General features: G+C 31.3%; 1 protein-coding gene and 1 long non-coding RNA gene across 3 annotated transcripts; one reads left to right on the top strand and one right to left on the bottom strand.

The window, feature by feature from the left end:
- Nucleotides 1-10,895: 10,895 nt before the first annotated feature.
- On the bottom strand, nt 10,896-17,340 carry LOC114266562 (beta-carotene isomerase D27, chloroplastic). 2 transcript variants are annotated; one of them, XR_014346958.1, is made up of 8 exons: nt 16,980-17,340; nt 15,922-16,061; nt 14,433-14,525; nt 13,928-13,989; nt 13,590-13,696; nt 12,499-12,591; nt 12,294-12,389; nt 10,896-12,145 (listed from the first exon to the last, which is right to left on the bottom strand). XR_014346958.1 is itself a non-coding variant. In XM_082899509.1 (7 exons), exons 1-7 carry the CDS (start codon nt 17,257-17,259, stop codon nt 12,349-12,351), a joined length of 816 nt encoding a protein of 271 aa, XP_082755635.1. In that variant the 5' UTR covers nt 17,260-17,340; the 3' UTR covers nt 10,896-12,348. The 2 variants fall into 2 exon arrangements, 1 of the variants encoding a protein (XP_082755635.1); XM_082899509.1 differs by having other exon boundaries at nt 10,896-12,389.
- LOC145804703 (uncharacterized) lies at nt 12,585-14,061 on the top strand. The gene is made up of 2 exons (XR_014346959.1): nt 12,585-13,109; nt 13,593-14,061. It is a non-coding gene; the product is annotated as an uncharacterized LOC145804703 (long non-coding RNA).
- Nucleotides 17,341-19,658: the final 2,318 nt, after the last annotated feature.

Genomic DNA, 19,658 nt, shown 5'->3' with positions numbered 1-19,658 from the left:
TTTTAGCTAAAATATGAGGTAAAAAAAAGTTATATATTTGAAATGACTTTTTAATTTTTATAAAAAGATGTACAAAAAATAAAGAGAAAATAGAATCTTTGATTTTTTTGGTATAGATTATAAGCTTTTTGATTTTTTAATAACTTTTTGGCTTTAGACTAAAACTTTTTCTTGATTTGAAAGAAAATTCTACTTTCTTATTTTTCGTATTTTTTGTTTTTACTGAATTTTTTTAATATTTTAAGTAATTTTTTTAATTTTTAGACACACTTAATATAAATACACTTAAAAAGTATAGTTTTTGTGAATTTTTTAAAAATACCAAAAATACCAAAAAAATACAAAAATTTAGTACATTTTTCATATTTTTGTGTATTTATTAATTTTTTAAAATATTTTTTCACAAATATTTTACTTTTTAGACACATCTAAGTAAGATGCATCTAAAAAAGTTAAAAAAAAGGCTTAAAATTTTAAAAATATTCACTAAAAACAAAAAAAAAATATGAAAAATAAAAAACTCAATTTTCAAAAAATTTAACTCAAAATGCTCAAATCAAACACACTGATTACTTCCCAAACGATGCCTAAATATCAACTCTATCCGATGTGCTAAAAGTTAATATGATTTTTAGTATCAACTTTTTATATCAATTTTGACATGAAGACCACTTGATACCTTTTTTTTTCTTTTTTTCTTTTTTCTTTACAATTAGTAAAATAAAATGGCTTAAATTTTAAAAATAATACAATAATATTTCACATATCAGATGGAAAGTTTCTATGTCAAATTAGCATATGTCAATTTGCCACCTAAGCCTTCAATAAAATTTGGCATACCAAATTTTGAAAGTTTGAATGGAAATACTCTTATATATATATATATATATATATATTGTCAGTTTAGTTCTTTCATTTTTTAATTGGTTCGATTTTAATCTTTAATTTTGAATTTTATGTTAATTTAGTCTAATTGATAACGTTGAGAAAGATTTTATATGAAAAATGATTGCTAAATTGGTTGAAATTAACTCATTGAATTTAGCATGTTTATAATTTTATTTCTAAAAGTATGACACGTGTTGCTTATGTGTGTATTTTCGATCAAATATGCTATTGAGCATAATCAATTAGACTAAATTGACATAAAATCATAAATTAAACGTCAAAATTGAACCAATTAAAATTACACAAATTAAAATGGCACAATAATTAAAATATAGGAATTACATATATAATTTGTCTTATTATTTTTATGTCTCTTTTTTAAGAAAATAGGACAAGAGTTCTAATATAAATAGTGTTAAGCAATCTTTCCAACTCCGTCGGAGTTGTTAACAACTCCGCCGGTCCTAAGCCCGAGTTAAGGAGGAGGATTGTGTGTTAGGTAGTCAACAGGCAACACATAAAAAGCTGCTCAAATCCCTTATGACAATGAATACTACTTTGAATTGTTTAAATGTTAGGTCACTCTCCTCAAGTGACGCGTTGCGCTTGCCTCCGAGTGTTTCGAAAAGTGAGCAAGGGGCACCGTATCGACGCCTAGGTGCGGTGAAAAATGGGCGAAGGTTCTCGTGTTTTTCTAGATTAGCGCGGGTAAAGAAACTAGTCCAAGACTATAGGTTTAAGGTAGCCACTTGGAATATAGAAACCTTAACTTGTAAGACGATGAAGTTGGCAGATGTTATGATTAGGATGAGAGTTTAATTTAGTTTGCGTACAAGAAACTAAGTGGACGGGTGAGAAAGTTAGGGAAATTGAGGATACTGGTTTTAAATTGTATTATAGTGGTAAGAATAGACACAGGAATGGAGTATGAGTCTTAATTGCCAAGGGTCTTGTGGAGAATATAGTAACGGTCATTAGAAAAGATGATAAGATTATGTTAGTTAAACTAGTTATTGAAGGGAATATAGTGAACATTATTAGTGCATACGCCCCTCAAGTAAGATTAGATGATCAGACTAAAAGGGATTTTGGGAGCAAATGGATGAGATCTTACAAGAGATACTTGTAGGAGAGAATCTGGTTATAGGTAGAGATTTTAATGGCCATGTAGGTATGGATAAACTAGGCTATGAAAGGGTGCATGGTGGATATGGTTTTGGTGACAAAAATGAGACTGGAGAGAGTATTTTAGATTTTGCATTGGCTTCTGACCTGGTGGTGGCCAATACTATGTATAAGAAGAGGGAGAAGTATTTGATAACCTTTAAGAGTGGGTCAGTTAAGAGTCAAATAGATTACTTCTTAATGAGAAAAGTGGACTGCCTAAAATGCAATGATTGTAAGGTGATTCCTAGAGAGAGCCTGACCTCTCAACATAGGATTTTGGTACTATATTTATGTTTTAGAGGGCAATACCAAGCTAGGAAGGATAGTTGGCGTCATAGGACGAGATGGTGGGACCTAAAAGGGAATAAATTAGAAATATTTAAGAATAGAATGGATAAGGAAAGTACTTGGGACTTGAAAAATGATGTTAACACTATGTGAAACTCGATGGCCAATTGTATGAGGAGAATCTCAAGGGAAATTCTTGGAGAATCGAAAGGAACGAGACCCAGCTCTAAGGAAACTTGGTGGTGGAGGAAAAAGGTTCAAGCGGTAGTTAAGGCAAAAAAAGAGTGCTTTAAAAAGTGGCAAAATGATAGAACTAAGGAAAACCTTAAGAGCTATAAATAGGCTAATAAGGAGGTCAAGAAAGTAGTGAGAGAGGCTAAGCTGAAAGTTTATGATGACCTATACACTAGATTAGATAGTAAGGAGGGAGAAAAGATGGTATACAAACTTGCTAACATATGAGAGATAAAAACAATATATTTTAATCAAGTTAAGTGCATCAAGAGTGAGGATTCTAAGGTATTGGTGAGAGATGAAGAGATTAAGGAAAGATTAAAGAACTATTTTAAGAAACTACTAAATGAGGAACATAGAAGTACAACAATAAGGGAAAAAAGAGCCAGTAATACGATAAACCAAGATTATAGGTTCTATCTTAGGATTAGGAACTTTGAAGTGGAGTTTGCACTTAAGAAGATAAAATCAAATAAGGCTTAAGGACCAGATGATATCCCTATTAAAGCTTGAAAGTGTTTGGGTAAAAAAGGGGTTACTTGGTTGACTAGGTTGTTTAGCAAAATTTTGTTAACTAGGAACATGCCAGATGAGTGGAGGAAAAGTATTTTAGTACCAATCTATAAGAATAAAGGGGATGTCTAGAATTGCAACAACTATACAAGAATCAAGCTAATGTGTCATATAATGAAAGTGTGAAATAAGGTGATAGAAAGCCGATTGCGAGATGTAGCAGAAATGTCAGGGAATCAATTTGGGTTTATACCAAGCAGGTCAACAATGGAAGCGATCTATTTTTTGAGGAGAATAATAGAAAAGTATAGAGAAAAGAAAAGAGACATTCATATGGTGTTTATCGACCTTAAGAAAACATATGATAGAGTGCCCCGGGAGATAATATGGTGGGTGTTAGCGAAGAAAATGGTGACAAAAGGTTACATTAATGTGATTAGGGACATTTATAAAGAGGTGGTGACACTATTAGATCGCCTGCTGGAGAGACAAATGAATTTTTTATCATTGTAGGGTTACACCAAGGATATACCTTAAATCCTTATCTTTTTACTTTAGTTATGGATGAGTTGACGAGAAATATCCAGGATGACGTGCTATAGTGTAGGCTTTTTGCAAACAATATAATGCTAGTGGATGAGACTAGAGAAGGAGTTAATACAAGGTTGGAGATTTGGAGAAAAGCTCTTGAATCTAAATGATTTCAGATAAGCAGAACTAAGACATAGTACATAGAGTGTAAATTTGGTAACAGTAACCATGAAAGCAGAGGAGAAGTGAAGATTGAAAATCAAGAACTGCCTAAGAGTGAACATTTTCGTTATTTAGGATCAATTATCACAATAGTAGGAGAGATTGATACAAATGTGGCCCATAGGATCAAGGCGGGATGGTGTAAGTGGAGAAGTGCGTCTGGGGTACTATGCGATAAACGAATACCCACTACTCTTAAAGATAAGTTCTATAGAACAGCTATTAGACCAGTAATGTTGTATAAGACGGAGTGTTGGGCAACCAAGAAACAATATATAGATAAGATGAGTGTGACTGAGATGAGAATGCTAAGGTGAATGTTTGGCAAGACTAGACAAGACAGAATTAGGAATGAGTGTATTCGGAAATGGGTAGGAGTAGCATCGATAGAAGATAAGTTGAGAGAGAATCGATTGAGATGGTTTAGTCATATTCAACGGAGACCAACAGAGGCAACAGTGAAGAGATGCGATACTGTAATGGTAGATGGAAGTGTTAGGAGACGGGGTAAGCCTAGATTAACGTTGGTTAGTGTTGTAAATAGAGATATGGATCTACTTAATTTGACTAACGAAATAGCGTTGATAGGGCCGCGTGAAAAAGAATGATTCATGTAACTGATCCCATTTGATAGGATTTAAGGCTTGGTTTGGTTTGGAGCAATCTTTCAACAATGCTCTAGACCATTCAATTTGTAATACTTTTGTGCTATCTTCTAACAAATAATATAAAAGGTGGTACACTTTTAAATCAAAGAAAAACAACTGATAATACCAAACAAATTTACTACAAGAACACTAAACAACTTTTCTCATTATTGGCCATAGTTACGTTGTCTAGAGTTTAAGCATAATCATAACGGTAGAACTAAATTTATGTATTATAAAACGTTTATTATTATGTGTAGCTATTGTACCATTGAGAACATACGTTGACACACATATTGATATAAGAATTTGTTTTGGAAACATTAAAAAAATCTATTTTTTATTATTTAAGTCAAAAATAGTTTAGTTATTTGGTTACATTTCATTAGCTAAAACTTAATAAATAAATAAATAAAATTTGGTAAAAAATTCACCTGTTTGATAAATATTAAACATTCACATTCTTTTAAAAAATTTAAAACTTGCATTATATATATATATTTTAATTTTTCAAACCTTTCTATTTAGAAGGATTTAAAAAGTAAAATATTTTGTGAAAAAAAAATTGCTAAAGTGAAAAAAAATCAATCTACCTAAAATTTTCCTAATAATAAAAACTACTTTTTAGCATTTTTTTAACAAGAATTTTATCTATATATAAATAAATAAATAAATAAATAAAAATAATTTCAAAACCAGCCCTAAATAAGTGTTGGGTTTTGACAAATTGGGCTTGCATGTAAAGCCCACATAATAATAAGGTTGAGGTCCAAATATATGAAACAAGGATAGGGAGACTTCTTATGGGCCCTATATGGGCCTCAATTCTTGACACGGATAAATGGAATGGGCCTATCCCATCCCAATCTGACCAAAATAAATGTTAATTCACAAAATTATACATACAGAATTAATCATAATTTAATTATGAGACCAACTATATTCTCTAAATATTAGAGATGCCAGTATAATTTATCTTAAAAACCACATAATTTATAGAATAAAATACACTTACTTTCCTAAGATTTGAGAAAAATACAATTAGTTCCACATTTTTAATATGATTACACTAATTTTTTCCGAGTTTTTAATTCACAATACACTTTGGCACTTTTTTATAAGTAATTCGTTAATCATATAAATAAAAAATTATATTATAATTTTTTTTCCTACTAAAATGAATACTTATATTTATTTATTTTAGTATTTATTCATCATTTATGTTAATTTTGGTTGTTTTAATCATATTAGAAAAAGTGCTAGTGCAATTACGTCAAAAGTGTAAGGTTAATTATAGTTTCTCCAGACCTCAAGGAAAGTGATTGTAATTTTCCTTTCTTTTTATGATTTTTTTTTTTTTGAATAGAAATAATTTGTAAAATTTTAAAATTAATTTCCAAAGACAAATTAAAATTTAACTAAACATATTCATTTTTTACTAATTTAAAACAACTTTCTTATAATTTTAAAAAATATATTTATTCAAATTTAATTTATTTCGAGGATATCAAACAATTTTTAACAATTCAAATTACAAGTTAGAATTTAGTTTTTTTTACAACCCTACAATTAATAACAATCACGGACTAGGGGTGTAACTTAGACGGCTTAACCCAAGCAATCCGAACCTAGTTCGAATTTTTTTAAGACTTAGACAAAAATTCAGAAACCCGAATTAAATTTGGATGGGTTTGGGCAAAGATGTCAAATAACCCGAGCAACTCGAATCCCGAATTATACATATATAGATATATAAAAATATCCAATATACAAATAAATTATTAACCATTACATGATATTAAAGTAATTTAGGTTATTAAATTATATTGAATATATATTATATATACAAATAACATAAAATTTTACCTTTTTTTTTTAATTTTCACTTATAAATTGTAAAGACTAGGATAGCAGCATCTCTCTTACATTATATAAATTATTTGTTTGGATGTTATTAATGATTTTCTTTATAAAAAAAATTGTAAATAGAGTCAAATTTTAATAATTTAATAATGTAACTGAAAAAAATAAATAAATAATTGATAATTAAAGTAAAAAAATTAAAATTCATTTGCAATTCGGGTTTAACTTAGGTCGAGCTTTGGCAGGCAATCTCAAGTTATAATTCGGGCCTGGGTAGGTCTCAGCACAACTTGGATTAGGCTTGGACAATCTCCGAACCCAACCAAGTTGCACCCCTATCACGGACCCTTCATTGGGACTTTTGGTATACCTATTAAAATCGATTATAAATTATAATTTAATTGATTAAAGATTATAATTTTAATTAGAAGTTGTTAATTTATTTGGCGGAATTGTTAGATTGTAGATTTAAGTTGCTAAGTAGTGTTTGATAAATAAGTTGTGAAATAACTTTTTGATGTGTAAATGTCCTTTTTACCCCCGTTATTTATAAATTAAATTAACTTTTCTTAATTGTAAATTAAATTAATTTTTATTTTTTGTTATTAACTAATAGTCTACATTTCCTATAAAAAAAATTAAATAAAAAAAAACTAATCCAAAGTCTATTTAGGTCTTTTTCTATTAAAAAAAAATCTAAAAGCATAATCATAAATAAGTTGCTTTAATTAGAAGTTAATAATGGATGAACGTGTTATCAGAATTAGTTTTTTTGAATTAAAATAAATTATTAGAATCAAAAGATATTTGAAATAAATTTAACCTAACAATCCAAAATAATTTTTGGCTAAAAAAGCTACACCAAACACCCCCACTAAGAGCGTCTCCAATATTTAAATTTTTTTTCATCAAATTTGAATAAAAAATTCATCTAATGTCAAGCGTTTTAAATGAGAATCTTTATTTTTCATCAAATCACCGGTCAACTGAAAGGATATCCAACCGATCAACTGATTAGTATAAATTTACTAGAAGTATGAAGTAAGGAACCGATCAGTTGTCTAGTGTACTGTCCCTATGACTATCTATAATAATTTGATAAAATACTCCCAACATCTTTAATTTAATGAAAGTATAAGAAATCGTGAATTTAATATTAGTTTGAGGTTGACGTTGAAGTTGTTAATGTATATGTGGTATTCCTAAATATATTAGGTATTGATTTCCTAGATATATTTAGGAATGACTATAGTTAGGTTCCTAGTAGGATATTCTTTCTCATAGTTAGGTTCCTAATATGATACTCTTTCTTAGCCTATATATACAGGCCTTTTATTGTATAAAATACATTCAATATAATTCATTAAATGTAATATGTATTATTTTCTCTCTCTCAACTATTCTAACAGAAGTAATAAGAGATCATTTGGCAATAATTTTTTTAGTTGATTTTTTAAGTTTTTTTTTTACTCTTTTAACTTAGGACTTTTTTGTTTATTTGATTTTTTTTGTTTGGATTTTTAACTCTTTGACTCTGGAATGACAAATTTTTTTTATTATTTTGTGATTTTTGTCTTTTTGTGATTTTTTTTTTGTTCTTTTGTAATTTTTTAACCAAGGGAGAAAACCAAACGAGCACTTGTCTAAACCTTTTTTTTTTTTTTTATCAAATTTAAATTTGATAAAAAGAAAGAGTAAAAGTCGAACACGCTCTGTTGTCCCAAATTTTGGTGGATGCGCTGGTTCCTTCTATGTCCCAGGTTATCTCTCGGTGTAGGGAAGCAAGAACTCTGTAATGAGTTTCAGGTAGAGACCAATAAACATTTTGCAATTTTCTCACCTGTAAAAATATATATATATTGATTCGTTTAGCAATATTTTTTTATTAGAAATTATTATATTTGATTGATTATAATCTTGTCATCGTATTTAGCAAAATTCCCTTAGAAACCCTAATTCTCAGTATGTCTCTTCAGCCCTTGTCGTTTACTTTCCGCTTGTAACTGCCAAAAAAACATAGAAAAAGAGGGAAGGGAGGGGGAAGCAGAGATTTGGTACCAAATTAAAAATGGATAAATTTTAAAGATCTCCATGAGGTTTGGAAAAAATACAGTAAATTTCACAAATTTGGTATAATTAATTACACTATGTTTAGTTAAAATTTTAATTCATATAGTTCTTGGCTGCCTTTTATCATAAATTTGTTAGTTGTATGAATAAAAAAATGACTTGCCATTTCTTTTACATTGAAATATATGTTTTACGTTGTATATTTTTGTGTTTTCATATTGTTTGTATTAGTTTCGGTCCCTTTAATCTTAATGAAAAGAGAAGTTAATGTAATTATGTCAAAACTGGGGTTTGTTGTATTTTCTCCAAACTTCAAGGGAGATCAGTGTAATTTATCCTAAAAAATTGTTCTCAACCCTTGTGACAGGACAAGGGTAATATCTAAGGGCTCATTTGGGTCAGTTTAAAAATAGACTTTTTAATGAGCTTTTTCAATTAACATTTTTTTGAACTCTTTCATAGCACTTTTAAAGTTGCAAAAAAAAATAATAAATAAAATAAATAAAAGAAAGGATTAATAAAGCTAGTAAAAAGTTGGCTCCAAACGAGCCCTGAAAAAGTGAAGCATGTGTTTGCATTTACAAATTAAGGTATTCTTGGTGGTTCTTCTGCGGTTGCAAGGATTCTTTATTTTACATTAAGATTGCAAACGAAACTAAGTTGTTCATGAATTGCCCGAGCTCGACTCATGTAAAACTCGTTAGAGCTTGGTTCATTTGCTAAATGAATGAAAACAAGTGGGTTATGGTTCTGTAGTGGACATGGTATCACAAATTTCATGTCACATATTATGCTTTTGTGGTTCAGAGTGAAATTTGCTGGCATCTGCCTCTCATTCATCTAGTTTTAGATATTGGTACATAGACAGATATGTATGAAATGCTTATGACTTTTCTTGACATTCTTGTTGTGCTTGCTGACCTCACAATCTCCAGTTCTTGTTATGTGTTATTAAGATCCAAACCCGGTCTTCTTGGAAAATCATAGTTTCTTTCTTCCACCAATACACCTTGTCCCTCCACTGACCCTACTGTCTCATATTTAATTTAAACCCCTAACATATTTATATATTATGACATGATCAGTACTCTCTATTCTAAAAATTATTTATTTATTTGTTCTAATTCAGCCACACTCGTTGAATCATATAAGAATCTCAAAATATGAAAATTTTAAAATATGATGTCTGTGAATAAAATTGGAACAGAAGGAAAAAAGAGGATTTCTAGACATGAAGACAGGTGTGCACATGCGACAAATATCTCAATGGGTCAAAGTGGGTGAATTAGTGTATCACTCTCTCAATGTGACAGAAAAGACAGCACAAGAACCTGAACTTGGTCACTTGTAGCAATGAGAGAAGTGGGAGGCACTCTAGGTCCACCATTGCCCACCCTAGAGCCCTACATTGAATCTTCAGTCAAAGCACTTTTCCAAATATGAGCTAATTGGATTTGCAATTCAGGTAAACTTGGAGAGTAGGTGTCAACCCAGTCCAAGTTTCAATAAAGATAGCTAAGAAACTTTCCTAGTATTTATTCCAAAGTAAATTACATAGAGTAACTTCTCTTGAGATTTGGAGAAAAAATATTGAGCCTTACAAGTTTGACATAATTACATTGGCCTCCTTTAATGGTTGAATTCACACAACACAGCTCCATTTCCTTAGTAATTCATTAGTTTTATAGATGAGAAAATGATGCTATCATCTTTTTGAAACTGAAATTTTTATTTTACACCATCTACATTAGTTCTGATCCCTTTAGGCTTATTAGATGGGAGTCGGTGTAATTATGCCAAAGTTGAGGAGCTTATTGTAATTTTTTAATGCTGCAGTATAGTCAGTTTTATTTACCCTAATTCTAATGACACGGAATTTTCTGACTCCAAAAGTTCTATTTTTCTGTCTGTAATATACTACCAGACACATTTTGTGATACTTTGTCACATTTATGTAGTTGGGAATACAATAGGGACAAGAATTATGAATTTTGGGATGGAAGATCCTTGGCCCACTCTAATTCATACTTGTGGACTACCGGAACTTGACTTTTTGCTTTCAGAATCGATCATAGCCTAGCCATGCCCAGATGATGAACCTCAATTTTTATGATTCTTTTGAATCTTTTCCAGCACACTGAAGTTTGGCTGCTGCCACTATGGTCAATCAGTCTGATTGAACCTCAATTAGTTGAAACAATAATTAGGGATGACAATTTGAACCCGTCTCGACGGGGACCCGACCCCCCGACCCCGATCAGAATGGTTTTTCTCCAAAAAATACCCCCGTGGGAACGGGAATGGTATTGGAAATTAAATTCCCGAAGCATTTCAGGCCGGGGACAGAAATAACATTTACTGCCCCAGACCCGGCCCGTCCCCGTCCCCGTACCCCGCCCCGGTTGCCCCCGACATGAAATTAGTAATTTGCCCCTGTATATATATATAATATATGTGTATCTGTTAGGATTTGTCTAAACTGAAGACACTCATTCACACACATTACAAACTGTTTCGCCTCTCTATCTCTCTCTCTCTCTCTGCAGGTGCTCCTCACGGTCACGGCGTCGGCAGTGGCGGCAGCAGCTCCTCCGCTGTCCTCTTCCTCCTCCCACTCGCCGATCTCCGATCTCACCGATAGTGGTGGCAACGGCTTCTCTGACGTCTCCTACGTCTTCTTCCTCCTCCCATCTCGCCGATCTCACCGATGGTGGTGGCAGGGGCTTCTCCGACGTCTCCGACGTCTTCTCCCTCCTCCCATCACGGCGATCTCCGATCTCACCGACTATTGCGTCGCCGATCTCCCTGCTCAAGAACATCACAGCGATCTCACCGCCTTTCCCATCTCTCTGATTTTCCTTTTTTTATCTATTATGTATAATGATTTTGTTGATCTGTTTGTTGTGTAAGTATACACTGTTGTTGATGCATGATGTTGTTGTTGTTGATCATCCGCCATTTTTTTTTTTTTTTTTTTTTTGGACCGGGGAGTTTTTAGGGTCGGGGAATCCAATCCCCGTTAGGGGACGGGGGCGGGGGTGGTGATAGCTCCTCCGTCGGGGATCGGGGACGGGGAGGGTGATCCCCGGCCCCGCCCCGCCCCGCCCAGTTGCCATTCCTAACAATAATCACTTGTCATTTCTATAATATAGATCAATTCTCATAATTTTTGTAGTTCTAGCTTGTCCAAATCAAGCATACTGAAGTTTTCTCTGTACTTGTCCAAAAAAGTTTTCTTTGGCACCATGATCAATCAGTCTTAATATGTGATTTAAATGCCTTTGATTTGACACCACCATTTCAAAGATTCCTATTTGAACTATAAATTCCACACATAATCTATGTTCATTCGTCACACAGCCATATTTGAAGTTCCCCAACAAGCTAGCTAACAAAATTAATGACTAATCTATCAAACATCAGCCATTACATTCTGTCCGCAGTTTTGAAATTGGCTTTTGCAACAATATTACTACATGGAAAAAATGCTAAATTTTATTAGAAAAGAAAACATTTTTTAGGCAGTCATTACCATTCAGATTGAATCTGTTTTGTTTATTTTTAAGGCCTATTCGCATTTACAAAATCAATTATGTTGTTTAGGCAGTTATTGTCATCCTGTGATTACTACTCTTATTGCTCCAGGACCACACCATCTTGATGTCAGTGTGGTTGAGTTTGTGCTCCAGGACTGCTGGATTATTAATCTCGATTGAGAATTCCTGTACAAATTATACAGAAATTTCTAAGCTGCACGCTGAAGCCTAAGATTTTGCGGTGTAGTAATCAACAAATTTGTTTATAAACAAATGAGAAGGCTATATCCGTCAAATTATCAATAGAACTAAAGATTTGCTTGAAAGTATATACCTCCTTCCATATTCTACTGAATTTTATTAATTTTTTTGGACAAGTTCCTTGGATGTTAGCTGGAACAACTTGTACTGTGCTTTTGGGTTGTTTTGCCTGCATGATTTACATAAAGAAATGTGAGAACATTTGGTATCATTATATGTTTGGTATTAGAGCATCAACTATTTAAATAAGCAAGTGAAGGGGTATTCAAGATCTTCACATAGTTTGTAGCATGGTTGCTTAAATGCTGGATCTTCAGTTGTTGCAGGTGGATCCTGACCAAATATCATCTCACAACTCATATCATCAAAATCTACAAACCAAAAATTGCATTAAAGTCATATGAACTATAAGATTCAATTTATTTAAGCTATATTACAGATTGTAGAATGTAATTTAAGTGCTATTTGCAGTGTAACAGCTGATTGTGACATGGGAACGTGGTGTGTAGGTGACTTTTTAGGCTAGGAGTACACAAGGTCTCTGCCTCCCTAAAAATTACTAAACCCCTATTGGCTAATCTTCGTTATGTGAATACGAATATTCTTTTCTCTTATTAAAAAAGTTTGTTTTCATACACTCAACATTATATAAACATGAAGAGGGCATTGGGAAGATGATAGGGTTCATGGGAAACAAAGGAAGTTGATGCCTCTCATTTACCGGCATGGTGGAATACACCACACTTACGAGATTTTACTGCATTTGTTAGAATTCTCACTTGAGTTTTAATGGATCTATTTGCAGTGCTTCACACCCTTAGTGGTTTATGCCTGGGACCCTCCACTAATTAAGATGATGGGCAAGCTAGGCCTCCAATCTTTAGTGCAGGTACTGTTATTCTTACCAGTATGATTCTTTTTCCTTACTTTTCTTTATTACATTTGGACACAGTATAATTACTTTGAGAGGAAAAGTATGAAGAATTGTACATTGTGGACCTTTTTCAGAATTACAAAACATGCAACTTTTAAAATATTTGTCTTGATTTCCACAATCAAAGTATTATGTTCATTTTGTTGAATTGAAATGCAATCTATTAAGAACATCTGAGCAATGTCATGTTGTTCTGTTTTTGTTTTAGAACTTTAGGCCATGAAATGGATGAATTAGTTGTACATGATTCGGTGAATGAGAATATGGATAGGTTGCATGATTTTGTTTTGTTCCTATTGTGGAAAAGTAACACTACAAACGCATTAATTTTTAACACAAAAGTGGGCATAATGTTTGCATTCAACATGGTACATTACTGTGCACTTTCCTGATATCTATGCCCCCAGCCGCTGTTAGTGATCATGAAATACTTACTAGGGACCATGTTGACCGGCATACCCAAGGAGTCCTTGATGAACGTTTGAGAGGGCATCTTGCATAGGTTGATGCACATTCCAACACAATTGGTCTCCTCTAGAAACCTACAAAATTTGCGGGAACAATATAAAAGGGTGACGACAAAATGACCGTGATGATGCTGCCGGGAAATAAGAGTCCCGGACAAGCACAATCATTGGAGCATTTTGTTCTTGCAACTTGTTCACTTGTATTTTTTTATTTTAATTTAGCTTGGAGTTAGGTTAGGCTGGTAGGTTCCCATTGAGCAGTATATATTATGTCTCATTAAATTTGGAAGGGAATGAAAAAGGTACCTGCACTTTTTGATGTGGACTACATTCCTTTCTCTTCGACCGTTGAGCTCCGACACTCTCACCTAGGCCCCAAAAAAATAAAAAATTCTATAAATAAATAAATCACACCCACTAGATTTTGATGGTTGACTTCATTGAAATATCTTGTTGAGCATTTGGGTGAAAATGGTGTGTGTGTGATGATGATAATTTCTTGATTAGTATTACAGAGCTACTATAAACCCAATATAAGATTTGTCACTAGAATGATATAGCAAGGACATTTATGTAATTAAATGTCACTTTAATGTTTTAAAATAATCAGTCCTCATGCATCTATATTAAAATTTCTTCTTGCATTATATATGTTCAATTTATGACGGGTATCATGCGAAGCTATGGTAGTTTTATGCTAAAAATTCTTCTAAAAAATGGAATTGATAAAGTCTATGATGCATAAGACTGGTTTCAATTAAAAAATAAAAATAAAATCTACAAAACTGAGTAAATATGTTGTTAGGCTTACCTCGTTGGCTCCAACTAACCAAGTGAAAAACACAGTTGTGAAAACTGCGAAATATTCCCTTGCAAATTTAGAATTTGGTAGCAATGTCCTGATCTGCCATGGTCTCCCCCATCATTAGTTGTACAAATTAATTCTGTTACACACGCATACACATGCACAAATGCATATACAATTTAAGAATCTAGAGGGAGAGAGAGAGAGAGATTGGCATAGGCACTTTATGCATTTATTCATTAAGTTTCTCCCATTTAATTGCTTTTTTTCTCATTATAATTACAAGTAATATTTGAGTCGTCGAAAACAAATTGCATTACATGCACATATATACATATATGTATAGTATATAAGTAATAGGGAGATTATTAGTTTTAAAAAAAAAATTAAATAAATAAATAAGTTCACTCCGTTTTTTGACATTCAGTTGTGAGAGGAGTTGTGGGTCTCACTCTTTTTAAACTAGAAATAAAAACAAAATTTTCCGTCAAGATGACGTAGTAATAACAACTTTTGTTTTTATTCTTGCATTTTTTTCTTGTTTGATTCTGAATAATCTTCTTCAATGTCTTTTTGTTTGGCTGAGAGAACAAATAAAAGAGTTCTTTGGTTTTGTGAATTTGATGTGAGATCTCTTTGGCATGATTCTTTTGCTTTTTCATTTTTTTTAAAAAAAGGGATATAGTTTAATTTTTCCCGTACAAAATTTCGTAGATACCTTCTTTTCGTTCTTTTTCTTTTAAAAAAAAAAAAAGTTGTATGACATTTATTTTACAACACGAGTAAGGAAAGACAACAATCCAGTTTGTGAACCATGAATTTTGTAGTTAAAACAAAATTTAAAACCAATTTTTGACCATGTCATTCTATACAAAATTGTTGTTTCTTTCTCCATATACTTATGATTAAAATATCATCATAGCAAGTAATTCATTCTTTGAATTCAACTAGGTATACAAAGAATGGGATTACAAAATTTATACATTTTATTTTTTTCACATGTATGTGAATCTTATTGTCTGTGTATTTATTTAGAATTTTTCTCTTTCACTTAATTTTTTTTATTAATTATTAATTGTATTTGATTTTCATTATAAATTTATTGATTTCAATGTAATAATACCATACATTAATAATAAATAAAAAAATATGAATATAATATATAATTATAATTATAATTATAATTATACTTATAATAATGAAAAAGATTCATTTTAACATTGGGTGTAATGGTTTTACCATTTATGAACATTTTAATGTAATATTGATTGCAACTACAAATGATGAGATGAAATGATAAAAATTGATAATCACTGGAGCTTTACTCTTTACCCCAAAAAAATCACATTAATGTTTGGATCCCACTTATTATTAAAAGAAATTAACTACAATAAATAATAATGAGTAAGACACACTTGTGATGCAAGAAGAAAAAAAAAAAAAAAAAGAGAATTTTAAAAGATTTTTTTTTTTATCTTGGAAAAGAATGACTTGCCATGGAAAGGATGGGACTAGAGAAGGCCTTGTCGAGTGCTTTAATGACTAACTCACGTTGTCGTATGAGATTGAATTTACTCGACGCCATCGTTGCTGCCTCCACCAAACTCTCATATCCACTCTTATCATTTCTTATCCCTGCAAATATCAATCAATGTTGTTGTATATACCGACAAACACACCCATGCATATCTATACATATACAAACAAATGACAAAGTTCAGAGCAAATATACTCGCGGTGGATGCAAACGTGAAGCATTTGTAATTGTACATATGAACTTTTGGGCGATTTAACAAATGCAGATTGAATTAAAAATATGTTTAGCAATTATTAGATGTGAAGTTTTTAACACTTAACAATTTTAGAGGTATTTTGGGTATAAAAATAAATGCGATAAAACTTCCAAATTTTGTATTTTTATTTCGGCGGGGGCTGTTTAGGTCTTGAAATCCATCAGGTTTTGTTTTGATAATTTGAATCGTTTATTTTGTTAGACAATTTATATATTTTATTCATAAAAAAATTAGATTGATCAGACAATTGTAACTTGTCCAATTTATCGTGTTTTTTTACTAAATAAATGAAAGATAATAAAGATAATATTTTTTTATGATAAAAAAATAAATTGAACGAGTTGTAGTTATTGGATCAATTTTATTTTTATTTTTTTTTATAAATAAAATACACGAAATACTTAACAAAATGAATCGTTGAGATTATTAAAGATTTCACTGACTCAAACAGCCCCTTTCAGTCTAAATTTTGGACGGGAGGTCCTCCTTTTATTTATTTTTTATTTTTTTATAATAGATACAAAATTCATCATCCACTGGACGATCGTGTAGTCGAGAGAAGACCACCTCGTTTGTTTGTGTATGCATATATTTATTTATTATCTTTTCGTTTTCACAAAATCACAACAATAAGATTTAAATTCAAGCATCACGATAACAAACGATATACATATATATGTGTATGATAGGTATATGTATGTACTGTTTGAGATGGAGGAATGGAAATGAAGGGGGGGAGAGAGAGAGAGAGAGAGAGAACCTGTAGTGGATTGAACGCTCCGGGAGAGATGGTTAATGGCGATACGATCGAACCAAGAATCCCTATAAACAGTAGTAGTAGTAGCAGCAGCAGTAGAATTGGAGCTTGAAACTTGATTTAGATCATCTGATTGCGGTGTAGTCGTAATAGTCGGTTTTGTGAGGACGGAAAGAATAGAACAAGGGCGGCTGTGTTTCGCCAGGCGGCCGTGAATGTGTTGTTTCCGGCGACCCCGACTTGCGAAAGGCCCACTGTTTTGCAAAACTAGCGTTGCTTCCATATGTAGAGAGAGAGAGAGAGAGAGAGAGAGAGAGAGAGTGTGTGTGTGTGTGTGTGTGTTTGGATGGGTCTATGGTCTAAATTCAAGTATGTTTTAAAGTTTTGAAGGCCAGCCTATATCTATATATATATGGACATATATAGAGAGATAGTATAAATTTGTTTTGTTCACACCCTCAAATAGTGTGTATACAATGTATACGCCTGATTTGGTACTACGTAGGTATCTCCAATGGTGTATTAATTTTTTATTAAATTTGAGTAATAATTTGAGAAAAAATATTCTTTGATATCAAGTGTTTCAACGGAAGATTTTGTAATTTCGTCAAACCACTGGTCGATTGGACGAACGACCAACAGATGTCCGGCCAGTCAACTGGCCCATGCAAAATTTTTACAATTTTTCTTCTTGAGTTGGTCATCCAAGGAGTCGATCGACCAGTGTAATTTTTTCAAAAATTTTTATCTTGAGGTGATCATCCGGAAGGACATTGGGGAGACATTCAGTGGTAAATATTCAACGTCAATAAACAGTAATTTGATGAAAGGTATATTGGTCTTCAGTTTAATGAAAGAAAAGTGAAATCTTATATTTGATACCGATTTGATGAAACCGTTGGAGTTGAAAAATGAATCATTTTTCATAAATTTAAATTTGATGATAAATTTGATACATGGTTGGAGATGATCTTATAAGTCAATTTATTTATTCTATTTACTTAAAAAAAAAGTTAATTAATAGTATTTTATTGTAATTTAAATCATAACTTATTTGGGTTTTTTTTAAAAACTTATTTGGCCAAACTAATTAAGATTTTCTTTAATTCATAGGTTTTTTAATTTATTTGAAAGCTTTCAATGTGTTTGTACAAAAATCTTATATATTTTTTTTGTTTATAATTATAAATTTTAATTATATTCTGAATATTTTTACAACAAAAAAGTAATGTAACAACTTTTTAATTCTTTTAAGTTAATAATTTACAATTTTATAATTACAAAAATTATTTTATAATTGATAGGGAGGGCTAAAGATTGTGTTCACAATATAAATATTTTGATTGGTGTAAAATAATAAGTCTACCATTCTAGACGGAGTTATTACATTTTTTTTTTTTTATATAAGATCTATATATTTGAGTCAATCATATCATGTGTATTGTTTGTACACTTAAAAAATGTGTGAATAAATTTATTTTTGCACTCAAATGTACTCACAAAAAATGGTGTGTCTTAGATTCAACTTGTATATAAAAAATAAATCAAAATACATGAAGAAATTTCATTGAATGAGACACAGGTGAGACAAAAAATGAGTGGCACGTAGGGTGGATCTTGTACATAGAGGTAGAATCCATCTTTTACTTCACATTTGTGTTACCAAATCAGCCTTTTAAAGATAAAAAATAATGTATCAATCTAATTATGGTGAAATTTATTATATCAATATTGTGCTCATAAATATGACATTACAGCTTTCTCTAATTGAACTATTTTGCATGGAAAAAAAAAAAAAAATTGTTTGGAAAGTAGGGCATGTTTGGTAAGTTCGGGATTTTTTGTTTTTACAATAGTATTTTTATGGAAAAATTGAGTGAGATCTGTTTTTAATTGTATAGGATCATCTAAAAATTATTTTTTATTTTTTATGTTTTAAATATAATAATTATGTATTTCCATAACTAAAAAATGTACAAACCACCACGTGGTAAGTCTGATCTATCAGTTAAATTTTTCAATATTATCATTACAAATTTAATTTTATAAAAAAAAAATGCGAACGTGTTATTTCAAAATGAGGGACATATATGATTACAATGTTTTTTAAGGAGAGACTTTAAGAGCAAGTTTAATTCGTGTGGGTTATGTCTAAAAAAATGATGTGAAATGGTTTATTTTTGTGTTCCTGTAATTATTTTTGGAAAAGTTTCAATACACCGATGTGTTTCTATGACCTATTTTTCTTCCTAATTGGTTGCAAATATGACAGGATTCTTTGGAAGATGGAGGTGAAAAAATTGAGTCAAAGAAACACAAGAAGAAGAAGAAGAAGAAGAAGAAAAAGAAGGATAAGGGACAAAAAAACAAAAGGTTTGTTGCCATTGACCATTTCATCCTAGTCAAATCAAAATTGTAACCTTTGCTTAGTCTTTAATGTTTTTTTGTTGCAGTCATCAAAGGACACTGCAGACGCTGTAGTGAAACGGCCTAAAAAGAAGTTGAAATTGTGATTCAAATAGAATTCGATTCCAACTGTTTGTCTGAAGGCATATTGAAGGGTTTACAAACTGATTTATCAGAGCATTTGCTTTTGCTTTTGATTAGAACAGACACTATTCCAATGAATTTTCAAGGAGTTTTTTTTTTTTTAATTAGCTTTTTCAATTATTTTTTTTTAAG

Source organism: Camellia sinensis, chromosome 12, assembly GCF_055761805.1.
Source record: "Camellia sinensis isolate YWXY chromosome 12, ASM5576180v1, whole genome shotgun sequence".
NCBI lineage: Eukaryota > Viridiplantae > Streptophyta > Magnoliopsida > Ericales > Theaceae > Camellia > Camellia sinensis.
Note: the sequence above shows the minus strand (reverse complement) of the source record. Positions and strands in the feature narration are given on the sequence as shown.

What these genes read in the sequence shown, in the direction of transcription:
- LOC114266562 (XM_082899509.1), bottom strand. Translation starts at nt 17,259, where the DNA reads ATGGAAGCAACGCTAGTTTTGCAAAACAGTGGGCCTTTCGCAAGTCGG. An exon ending in GAGCGTTCAATCCACTACAG is followed by an intron (nt 16,062 to 16,979) that starts GTTCTCTCTCTC and finishes TGATATTTGCAG; the next exon opens with GGATAAGAAATGATAAGAGT. An exon ending in GCAACCATGCTACAAACTAT is followed by an intron (nt 12,390 to 12,498) that starts GTGAAGATCTTG and finishes TAAATCATGCAG; the next exon opens with GCAAAACAACCCAAAAGCAC.